The 12,554-nt window shown below is 40.1% G+C and overlaps 1 protein-coding gene across 2 annotated transcripts in view; it reads left to right on the top strand.

Annotated features, from left to right (window-relative positions):
• The window catches only part of ZSWIM6 (zinc finger SWIM-type containing 6), a 179,384-nt gene extending 167,368 nt beyond the window's left edge, over positions 1 to 12,016 (top strand). For both annotated transcript variants that reach the window (XM_060191302.1, XM_060191303.1), the window contains exons 10-14: positions 140 to 275; positions 4,215 to 4,372; positions 4,991 to 5,154; positions 6,607 to 6,688; positions 9,264 to 12,016. In XM_060191302.1, coding sequence (XP_060047285.1) covers positions 140 to 275; positions 4,215 to 4,372; positions 4,991 to 5,154; positions 6,607 to 6,688; positions 9,264 to 10,126 — 1,403 coding nt within the window. In that variant the 3' untranslated portion in view covers positions 10,127 to 12,016. The remainder of the gene's footprint in view (positions 1 to 139; positions 276 to 4,214; positions 4,373 to 4,990; positions 5,155 to 6,606; positions 6,689 to 9,263) is intronic.
• Positions 12,017 to 12,554: the final 538 nt, after the last annotated feature.

The raw sequence follows: 12,554 nt of genomic DNA, 5'->3' as shown, positions 1-12,554 counted from the left end.
TGTATTTCTTTTTATTAAACAGTGTTATTAAGCTTGTGTATGCTCTTAACTTTACATTAGGACATTTAGACATACTTTACAGTAAAAAGTTCCAGTTCCCTTTTCAGGAATGTAAAATGTGTATGCTCTCTTCCCACAGCTGGGCCATATAGTGGTTTAGGCGAAATAATCCATCGGGAGAGTGTTCCAATGCACACCTTTGCCAAGTATCTGTTCACCTCTCTCCTACCTCATGATGCTGAACTGGCATACAAAATTGCACTGAGAGCAATGCGGTATGTATTCACCCGGGAAGAGGCAAATTCTCTCCTGGGAAAAATGCCGGTTAGTTGACTTTGCACTCCGTCTTGTTTCTTCTAAACAGCAGAAAAACCCCAGAAGTTATTTTGTATCTGGCTCTTAGGTTATCGCAGTAGTGTTTTATCTGTTGCCTTGTTTTTCTTTTGTTTTGAAAATCAGGGAATAATCATATCCTAGACTGCTGTTATTTTCATGCTCATCATCATTCTCTTCTTTTCCTTAAAACTAGAGTTTGAGAATAGAGGACATTTCAGTGCAGTCAGATGTGAAACTTTGTTGGGTTTTTTAAATTATTATTCAAAATTGAGATTAGAACATTATAAATATGTTTAATTGAATTTAATGATTGAGGGGATCTGACACATGGGCTGTGCCCACAGCATGAAGGTACAGGGTGGCCTCTAGATCTCCAGGGCGCATTGGTGCTCACCTGGGCTCTTACTGCTTCCCCTCCCTTTTTTTTTTTTTTTTCACTTTCCTCTGGTCAATTTGTCTCTTTTTTTTTTTTTACTACAAATATGCTCTCAGTGAATATATTCTAATGACTCAAAGATAATGTTTTCAGTTTTATGTGTGACTTATTAAATTTTAACTCTGTAAACATGTAAACATTCTTAAAACATGAACTTTTTCTTCTTTTTTTTAAATATATTAAGAAAATATTCCTATATGACTAGTGGAGGGTGCAGACTAGACCTCACTGTAGACATCTAAACACTGTGTGCATACCTAAAAACATAATTTGATCCTCCAGAAGCTTTTCAGCAGAGATTCTGTATCTGCAACTAGTGCAGTATCGTAGATTCAGACAGGAAACCTTACCTATCGTGCAAGACTACACTCTCTATCAGGAGTCCTCGTGTGTGTGTGTGTGTGTGTGTGTGTGTGTGTGTGTGTGTGTGTGTGTGTGTGTGTGTACACACCTACCTATCAGTGTGTTTAAGGCTGACATCTTTTAATTTAATGATGCTTTTCTTTGTGACATGTGATGCCATTAATTTATCAAAGAAACAGCCAGGTTCTTTATTGTCAGTTTTGTAAATAAAATAATGATAAACATAAGTCCCCTAACAAATTCTATGTTAAGAGCACAACTTTATAAGTTCCTATTCTCATTCTGGAAGCTAAAATGAAAGTTGTCACATGAATATAGATGTTCAACTCTGTATATATTCAAATACTTAGAAATCTCATGTTTTAAAGAATAAATGCTAATGTTATGATGCTACCAGATGCTGTTGCTACAACCACTATGAAGTGCAATGGTAAAATAGTATCAGTTTGCCCCTGGTTCTAGCAAATGTGAAAACATGTCAACTGGAGAGAGTTTTCTAACAGTCAGAAACAGACTTACCTTTGCCAAATTTGCTTCTCATGGGGGGTAATTGCAAGGCACAGGGGATATGTTTTTGCACCTCTTCTCTTATGTCTGTCACTGCTACCCCAGCCAAAGTGCTGGCAATGAAGGGAGGTAATGTGATCTCCTAGAGCAGTCAAGGCAACAGGAAGAAAAAGAGCCATGCAGCCGTACTTGCTCCTGCTTCTTCTGTGGGGACCAGTGGCAGCATGGGGCAGAAGCTGGGGAAGGGCATCTTTACCACTCATTTTCTTACCTTTCAGAGACACTGACTAGTTTTCCTCTACGGAATTTCACAGGCGGTGAAGCAGGTCTGCAGGTGTCTTATCTTTCTCTCCCCCTCTCTGTCTTCCCCTCCTCTCTCCATTTCTCTCTGTCCTAGCCAACAACAATGACATCATAGCAGCAGCAATAATAGCTACAACAATAAAACAACATGGGCAACAAAAAGGAATAAATAATTTTTTTTCAAAAAAGGAAACTCTGCAACCCACAACGACCCTGGATCCATACTCCCAGAGAGATAGAGAATGGGAAGGCTATCAGGGGAGGAGATGGGATATGGAGATCGGGTTATGGGAATTGTGCGGAATTGTACCCCTCTTATTCTATGGTTTTGTTAATGTCTCCTTTCTTAAATTAAAAAACAAAAGGAAACTCTGGGAAGATATATGTATCATTATCAGGGCATTCTACCTTTCTGCTCTGGAACATCTTTCTGTCCCCCAATAGAAGAGAGTGAGGCTTTTAGCTTCACAGAGCAATTAACTGCACTTGGGTGGGACTGTAAGACTGGCATCATCCCCTGACCCTGCTAACTCTCTTTTGGTCACCAGTTCTGATTCCATAGCAATTAACACTAGTATAATTGAGTGAAGGTCAGTGTTTTGATCATTATAAAGATATTGTTTCATTTATAGTTATTCTACTTGTGGCTTTGGTATTTATCTCTCTTTGGGAGAGGTCACTAAATGGATTTTTCTAGTAATTGTTCTCTATTTGTCAACTTGTGTGTTTTTTTTATCTATAATTTTGGTCTTTTTTATCTTTATTTATAAAATAAAGATTGGATAGAGACAACCAGAAATCAAGAAGGGAGGGAGGGGGAAAGAGAGAGAGAGAGATACCTGCAGCACTGCTTCACTATTTGCAAAGCTTTCCCTCTGCAGGTGGGGACCGGGGACTCAAACCAGGGTCCTTGCACATTTGTAATGTGTGCACTCACAGGTGCCCCTGTCAACTTGTTCTTAATCAAAGATTGATTAAAGTCAGAAATCTTACTGAATTTATGCAAGAATAACAAGTAACAAATACTTGCATTGTTTGCATTCATTCTGTGACATCATTAATGAAGCACATTCTAACTACAAATTCTTGAAGTACAAATAAGTTAATTCTACTGCATGTATGAATATATGGAAAGGAAGTCAGTTTTTCTTTTAGTTCCTCTCTTTATATATATGCATTTATTCCCTTTTGTTGCCCTTGTTTTATTGTTGTTATTGATGTCATTGTTGGATAGGACAGAGAGAGGGGGAGAGAAAGATAGACACCTGCAGACCTGCTTCACCACTTGTGAAGCGACTCCCCTGCAGGTGGGGAGCCAGGGGCTCGAACTGGGATCCTTATGCCCATCCTTGCGCTTTGCGCCACCTGTGCTTAACCCCACTGCACTACCGCCTGACTCCCTACTCTCTTCTAAGAAAAGTATGAAAGTAGTAAGAATGGTCCGGGAGGTGGCGCTGTGGCTAAGCACTGGTCCTGAGTTCAATCCCAGGCAGCACATGTACCAGAGTGATGTCTGGTTCTTTCTCTCCTCCTGTCTTTCTCATTTTAAATAAAATCTTTAAATAAATAAATAAATAAATAAATAAAAGTAGTAAGATAAGTTTATCCATCTCTGTTTCCACTGGCTATTGACAAAAACCTGTCTTTTTTTTTTTTTTTAATAGATAGCTGTTTTTCTTTCTTCTTTTTTTTTTTAATCTTGTTTGTTTATTATTAGATACAAGGAGAAACTGAGAAGGGAGAGGGTGGTAGAGGGGGAGGGGAGAGAGAGAGGAGACATGCAGCCCTACTTCACTACTCATAAAGCTTTCTCATGCAGGTGGGTGCCAGGTGCTGGAAGACTGTATTGTGCACTTAACCAGGTGCACCACCACCTGGCCCCCAAAACCTCATTCCTGAGTATTCATTTCATTATCGGGTCCTCTTGACTTTTTTTAAACGAATAGCCATCATTTTTAATTTAATCTAGTTTTAGACTTTGGACAAACATAGGTAAAAATGATGGCTTGTGGTTTAAACCTTCTTTTTATTACGTATCTTAATTTCCCTGAATGTTGCAGTTTTCTGAATGATGCCAGAGAAAGGAAATCTTGTAGTTTTGGGCAGTGAGCTATTAATAAAGTCACATCAGACAGTACCAATATCAGACAATACCAACTCTTCAGCACCAACAATCTCTCCCATCACCTAGCCCTTTTTTTCTGGCCCCGGGGCCACAATTATGGAGAGGTCGTAAGTAAAAGCCCTCTGCCTTGTCTTGTCATTCCAGGTTACTAGTATTGGAATCCACTGCTCCGACGGGAGACCTCACACGCCCACACCACATTGCGTCAGTTGTTCCCAATCGATACCCTCGATGGTTCACTCTAAGCCACATAGAGTCCCAGCAGTGTGAGCTGGCATCCACAATGTTAACTGCAGCCAAAGGTACCAAATTGGCCCGAGCCTCATGATTATTTTGTTAGTTTGCCTTTTCTTTTTTCCTTCCTCTTTAAGGGTCTTGTAAGGGGTCCTATGAACATTAACTTCAAAAGCAAAACAGGTGCTACTCATTTGAGCCTGGCATTTTCCCATTGAACTGCACCATAAACTTTGCCAACAGTTCAAATGTAGTTACCATGCAGTGTCAGTGCTGGTTTAAATTTCAGAAGCAGATTCAAATGTCAGGTGACATTTTAGTGTTCCCTGAAATAATCACCAAAATACATACATAGAAACGAGGTGACCTGTCTCCTTGCTAGTTCATGTTGGATCTGGTTCTTCATATGTCTTGTATTTAGTCATTGAGGGTGTATCTCGGTGTATTTTTCTTTTGAGAAGCCGAGATTCATAGACACTGCAGTTAACTATGGGACACCTAGTTGTAACATTAACATCTGTGCCATCTGTGAACATTTCAGGTAAATTAACTTGTGTTTTATGTTCTGTTTCTTTGTGTGTGTGTGTGTGTGTGTGTGTGTGTGTGTGTGTGTGATTATGACTTTTTTATTTGTGTTTTCTTTTACTTTGATTTGGTTTGGTTTGGTTTTCCTTTGTCCATTGCAGGCGATGTTCGGAGGCTCGAAACAGTATTAGAATCCATCCAGAAAAACATTCACTCCTCATCCCACATCTTCAAGCTTGCCCAAGATGCATTTAAAATAGCAACGCTCATGGACAGTTTGCCAGACATCACTCTTTTGAAAGTGTCTCTGGAGCTGGGCCTGCAGGTACATGACTGACTCGTGGTCTTTCCTGGGGCACCAAGGATTGCTAAGTAAAGACACCGTTTTAGGGTTATTTCTGTTGGCTTGGATTTTATTTTTAGTGCAAGTGAGCGACCATTTGGAACACAAGTCCCTGACATCTCAGGATCAGCCATGCTTCAGAACTGTGGCCACACCCATCTGAGCCAGTCTGCTGCCTGAAGTGCAGGGCCTTCCATCTAGAAGTTCTCCGCATGTCTTTCAGTGAAAATTACTTTCTGAATTATAGTCCTAACTATAATTATTCTTTAAGGAATGGAAAATCATTTCTAGTAAAAGTCTTAACGCTATCCTCTAAAAAAAAAAAAAGAATTTGTTGTTCAGGTCAGTTTTTTAAAGGAGGAATTGATGTTTGCATTTTCATAACTTCTGGTCCCTTTTTATAGCCCTGAGTAAATTAGGTAAAGGAAGTAACTGATTGCTCTCACCTCCAGCATTAGCTTGCTCAGATATACCATCAAGGACATTTGAGTTAGTCATGTAGCTAGATCTTTGCTGCAGAAACTGGAGTTTCTGTTTCTTTTCTCATGTAATCTCTATTAACATTTATTTATCTCCATAACAAGCAGTGAAAGAAATTCTTAATCTCTAATTACTGAAAGTATGGGAATAAATAACACCCTGATGAGGTTATTAATCTAGTTTTCTAGTTCCAGATTCTTCTTACAGTGATTCACAAGGTTTAAACAGTTGGTTTACAGGAAAATGTATCCCTATCCCTAATGCAATGCCGCACTAGCAGAAAGTATAGGAGATTGCATAGAAGCTATACAATGGCATCTTGTTAGTTTATTTTCAAAAATAAATTTTTGTTAACCATTTACTTCATTTAAGGTATAATGTTGAAAGAACCATAAACACAGATTTTCTCTCTATATAGAATTCTGATAGACTTTTTTGAGGTGAGTGGTAAATAGATTGCTGAGAGCTGCCTTATTCTTATTTCTAGTATCCCAGAAAGAATTCCCCAGGACCTTCCAAGACATTGAGAGTCTTAATGTCCCTAGATTGAAAGACTAACACAATTGTTTAAAATACCACTTAGCAGACTGAAGACTTCTGGTCAGAATTGATTGACTAACAGGCCCAGAACTTAGAACCATGTATATTAATGCCAGAAAATGCTCTGTCCAACCCAGTGAGAGTTTTCAGATGAGAAAAGTGACTGAGCAGTTTGCCCTGGATGCCACCTCTCCTCAGCTCCGGGCTTGTTTCTTGCCTCCCGGGCCAGGGCAAAGCAAGCTCTAGGAGCTGGGGGCAACTGCAGAGCCGTGTGCAGCTTTAATCTAAACATAGCTCTCTGTTCTCCTGCGAGTATGTATCACATCTAGTAGCTTATACCTGAGAATGAGTTGTTTCCAGTCTCCACCAATTTAGGATACTCTTCCAAATCACTGTGCTGTCTTGTCTTTACAGGTTATGCGAATGACACTGTCCACCTTAAACTGGCGAAGGCGAGAGATGGTGAGGTGGCTGGTCACGTGTGCCACTGAAGTGGGTAGGTGAACTCTGAAGATGTCGCAGGTGGTCAGGGCACTTGCTGCTTGTAGATACAAGAACATTTCTACTTGTTCACTTGGACTTCCAGATGCTTTTCCCCCGCCTTTTGTTGCCCTTGTTGTTTTTCATTGTTGTTGTTGGATAGGACAGAGAGAAATGGAGAGTGATGGGGAACACAGAGAGGGGGAGAGAAAGACAGACACCTGCAGACCTGTTTCACCGCCTGTGAAGCGACTCCCCTGCAGGTGGAGAGCCAGGGGCTCGAACCAGGGTCCTTATGCCGGTCCTTGCACTTTACATCACGTGCACTGAACCCACTGCACTACCACCCGACTCCTTCCTCTTCTAGAAGCTTTTCACCTACAGCTCTTGCTTCCCTGTCAGTCCTCTTCTTCCCCCCCCCCCCGACTCAGCGGCCTTCACCTGCATTGCTTTTTTTTTTTTTAATGCTGTCACATTTATGGTCTCTAACCTCTTGTTTGAAATAAAGAAGTCACTGCGTAGATGCCTACTCAGTGCTGTCACTCTTGAGGTGATTCTAGTAATTTCTTTATAATAATCGAGTTTGCAGCTTTTTATTAAAGGACTCAGAGGACACTCTCTAGTATATTGGAAACCACCTTTGAAACTAACTTGAGACTGTTGTTAGTGACTCAGCCTCTTTTAATGAGAATAATATAAAAGTATCTAGTTGCACTCTAGCAGAGCTTTTCTTTGTCATTTGAGAGCACATGTCATTAGTATTCAGTAAAGAAGTGACCATTAGGTACGGTTTAGGTAGCTTACAAATGTGTAAGAATTTGTAGCTAGTTGTATAAAGATACCCTACTTATTTATAAGCTGTAGTCTGTGCGTTCCTTCAGTCAGTACTTCCCTTTTACAGCAATGACTCAGTACCAAAGAAGACAGTGCGAGCAGAAATGCCAACACAAATGACATAGAACCCGTTGAAATGTTGGTTGAAAGTTTTGTCCCCCACCCTGCCTTTGGGCTGGGAGGACAAGTAATGGTATAGAGAAGACCTTCATGCCTGAGGCTGTGAGGTCCCAGGCTCAATGCCAGCACCACCATAATATACCAGAGCTGAGCAGTGTCTGGTGGCTCATAGGTCCAGGTGCTTTGTCTTCCTTTCTCCCTTCCCCCTTTCCCTTTCTCTTTTTCTCTATCTTGTTGAAATAATTAAAATATTTTAGAAAAATAAAATAATTTAAAAATCCTTTCTTAAAAATGAAGTGTTTCTTCTTATTTGCATCAGAAGAGGATATAAGCTTCTTGCTTACACCATCTCCTCAGAGTTGAGATACAGACACAGCAGAGATTGTAAAATCTGTCTTCTTATTTTTCTACTATTAAATTTTAATAGTTCATTATTTTGAAGGAAAAACAAAGAAGCTAGTTTCAGTATTAAGAAGTATTAAGAAGTGTGTTTATGGGGCCAGGTGCATGTTACAGTGAGCAGGGGGAAAGGTTTTCAAGTGGTAAATTGGGACTGCAAGTGTCTGTCTACCTCTTTATTTCCCCCTTCCCTCTCAATTGCTGGCTGTGTGTGTCCAGTAAATAAATAAAGATTATAAGAAATGTGTATGTTACTGAAGTAAGGCTTTAGTGAAGCAGTATAAAGATAATACCAGCTCGGGGAGTAGCGCAGCGGGTTAAGCGCAGGTGGCGCAAAGCACAAGGACCGGAATAAGGATCCCAGTTTGAACCCCGGCTCCCCACCTGCAGGGGAGTCGCTTCACAGACAGTGAAGCAGGTCTGCAGGTGTCTGTCTTTCTCTCCTCTCTGTCTTCCCCTCCTCTCTCCACTTCTCTCTGTCCTATCCAACAACGACGACAACAATAATAACTACAACAATAAAAAACAAGGGCAACAAAAGGGAATAAATAAATAAAATAAATATTTTAAAAAAAAGATAATACCAGCTCAAGAACTACCATAGTTCTGCACCAAGATATCAACCTCCTTTCTCTCTGAGATGTAGTACTGTCTCTCTCAATCCTTCACTTAGACTATCCTTCAGCTGAGGCATATATATTGGGTCTGTGTACTTGAAATGGTTATTTAAAGACCCTGTCAACCATTACTAGATGTAAGTCATCTGTAGGTCTGCTCCTGTTAACTTTTTTCTCTTGATTATGGGTCTTGTTTCCCTACTTCCTTGTCCATCCTCATCATTTTGTATTGTATGTTTCTTAAACTTAGACAAAAACATAGCACATTAAAACTCCCTAAATTCTATAGTAGGTAACTGACAGGAGGCCCCAGTGAACTAACTCATTAGCAAAAGCCACTGTCTGAAATGGCAAGCAGCACAGTACAAATACCAGCTACCGCGAGGATTAGTTCTTTATTACAGGAAGCTCATGTTCCTTTCAGGCATTTCACTGAATAACAATCTATAATAACCTTACTCTAAAAGGTTGCTCCCAGGCACATTACCTTACAAGATTTTCTGGCCTAGCTCATGTCCTGTGATGGTTAACAATGTAAGCGCTGATTAGAAAAGTGGAAATAAGGCAAGACCTCTGGGCAGTGGCCTTGTCAGTAATAATCCTTCTCTGTGTTTCTTGCAGGTGTTTATGCCCTGGACAGCATCATGCAGAGCTGGTTTACGCTCTTCACTCCCACTGAGGCCACAAGTATAGTTGCCACCACTGTGATGTCAAATAGCACCATCGTCCGCCTGCACCTGGACTGCCACCAGCAGGAAAAGCTGGCCAGCAGTGCTCGTACACTCGCCTTGCAGTGTGCCATGAAGGACCCTCAGAACTGTGCCCTCTCTGCTCTGACCCTATGTGAAAAGGATCATATAGCTTTCGAGACAGCGTACCAAATTGTTCTAGACGCTGCTACTACCGGCATGAGCTACACCCAGCTCTTCACAATAGCACGGTACATGGAGCATCGCGGGTACCCCATGAGGGCCTACAAGCTGGCCACCTTGGCCATGACCCATCTCAACCTGAGCTATAATCAGGACACACACCCTGCCATTAATGACGTTTTGTGGGCCTGTGCACTTAGCCACTCCCTTGGTAAAAATGAGCTTGCGGCTATAATACCTCTGGTGGTTAAGAGTGTCAAGTGTGCAACGGTACTGTCGGACATTTTGCGCAGGTGCACTCTGACCACCCCTGGAATGGTGGGACTTCATGGAAGGAGGAACTCTGGTAAGCTCATGTCACTGGACAAAGCCCCCTTGAGGCAACTCTTAGATGCAACGATCGGGGCCTACATCAACACGACGCACTCGCGACTCACACACATCAGTCCTCGGCACTATAGTGAGTTCATAGAGTTCCTCAGCAAGGCCCGAGAGACCTTCTTAATGGCGCATGATGGACACATTCAGTTTACACAGTTTATCGACAACCTGAAACAAATCTACAAAGGCAAAAAGAAACTGATGATGTTGGTTCGGGAGAGGTTTGGTTGATAGAACTTGTCTGAGTGGGGGTGGGGATGGGGGCGGGTGGGGTGGTTTGTTTTTACTTGAGCCTGCCTTTGTACCCTTTTTAACTTAAAGAACAGAGCCACACCGGTATTATATGTGTATAGTTATATTGCGTTTGCAGACTAAATTGTCATGTTGTGAAAGTTTGTGTGTTTTTAATTTTCCCTTTTTCTTTTTTATTTTATTATATTTTTTTTAATTTTTTTTTTTTTTTTTTTTGGTTTTGTATGAGAGAGGTAAAAAGGTTTGGTTTACACTGAGTCTATGTTGTCAAGTGGCAGAAGTCCACATAGCTCTCCTGTTTTCTGTATACGTTCACAGCCTCAAAAAAAAAATTTTTGAAATGGCTTTAAAAACCAAACAGAACACCTCCATCCTGCGATAAGTACCTCGAATGGATTCAGCTTTACTCCTCTGTAACTCATCTTTACATTTTCAGCATATTAAACAAACCAACAATATGAAATACTAATAGCTTAAAAAAAAAAAAAAAGGCTGACCCACGTGGCTTTGCAGTGCTGTTCGTCCGGAAGCATGGCACACGACACTTGTGCATGTGGAAACTTAGCGACTGTCAACATACATTCTCAGGGATTTATCAAAAAAATAAAAAGAAAAAAAAGAATGAGAGCATTTATTGTACTGTATATATATTATAGTATATTGTCTGAATATTGAAAATATAACATTAACTAATTTATAAAAAATATTCTATGTAACGCAAAATACTTGAAGCTGCAGTAGCTTGGTTTTAGACAAAAACAACAACAACAAAAAACTGAGAAAACCTTATCAGAAGGACTAAAAGTGCGCCTTGCTTCAGGGTTGGCTCGGGTGGTGAACTTCATGCTGGGCATCTGTGCAGAGCCACCTTTGGGATTGCATGGTTGAACTGAAACCTATTGGGAGAAATTACATATGTATATATATTTATACAACTTCTGTATACATATGTAGACACAAGACACACACACACACACACACACACACACACACCAACAGCTACCACTACACCACACATGCTTGTAACGGGCACTAGAGAAAAGAGGGACATCAGAATACACAGCCAGAGCAGCAAGCCTTAGCATTGAGAATAAATAGAATGCCAGAACTGGGGTTCGTGCCTCCTAGCCTAGGAAACTTCAAAAAGAAATACCCTTTTGACACGAAACGCAAAATGTTTTCCAAAACGATTGACACATGATACATGACGCCTTTGCAGTGAGCTAACAATAAGCTAACCTTTGTGCACAATAACATTATATATATTATATATCTATTCTGCATAGGTATTTTGACTTTGTGCAGGACAGAAAATTGTGTAGGTATGACTGTTCTACTTTTCAGTTTTCCTTGTTTTTTTTAAATATATTTTATTTTCTCTAGACTTAACTCAAAACAAAAGCAGCCTTCTATCTTGCCTTGTCTTAATGCTTTAAAATAACCAAACTGGAGATCTAACTACCAAACTGTTCATTATATTATTAAATACCAACTTTGGTTACAGTATAGTGTCTTTACTTTAGCTGATGGTTCTGTAACCTTGTGCTTTTTAAAGCAATTTTTATGTTTTGGTGCAAAAGTTGTCCAGTGTCTCTTGTTCCCTTCATTAGAGAACATGCTAGAGGTATGTTTGTAGGTATTTTTGTTTAGAAGAACTATTTCATGCGCTCCATTTTATTTATTATAATAGGTAAAAATAAAAAAAAAAGGTTGTACTTGATCACCCATGTAAACATGCTCATGAAGTTGAAAGTAATTAAGATTTGATACACTGATATCAATTTATTTATGTAACTAAATCACTGTTTTATAAACTTGTTAATGATCAACAATTTTTGTTTTGATTAAAATTAGTTTTTTGAAAGTTGATTCTGCCTCCTTTATGGTATGTCTCTTATTACATTTGAATTTGGTGATTTTTAGATTAGCATGTTACAACATTTCCAAGTGTGAAAGTATGAAAGTTTTCATACTTTGATATCTGAAAGGAGATTGTGAGGAATTCATATATACATATATATATATATATATATATATATATATTTCCATTTCTACCCTTACTCTGCTTAATGAAGAAGACGGATAAGGGGGCCAGGCAGTAGCACGGTGGGATAGGCACACATGGTGCAAAGCGCAAGGATCCACATAAGGATCCTGGTTTGGGCCCTGGCTCCCCACCTGCAGGGGGGGGTGCTTCACAGGTGGTGAAGCAGGTCTGCAGGTGTCTGTCTTTTCCCATCTCTGTCTTCCCCTCCTTTTGATTTCTCTCTGTTCTGTCTGACAATAATGACAATAACAACAATGATGAACAACAAGGGCAACAAAGGGGGCCTAAAAATGGCCTCCAGGAGCAGTGGATTCTTAGTGCAGGCACTGAGCCCCAGCAATAACCATGGAAGCAAAAAAA

This window comes from Erinaceus europaeus, chromosome 5, assembly GCF_950295315.1.
Source record: "Erinaceus europaeus chromosome 5, mEriEur2.1, whole genome shotgun sequence".
In the NCBI taxonomy this organism is placed as follows: Eukaryota; Metazoa; Chordata; class Mammalia; order Eulipotyphla; family Erinaceidae; genus Erinaceus; species Erinaceus europaeus.
Note: the sequence above shows the minus strand (reverse complement) of the source record. Positions and strands in the feature narration are given on the sequence as shown.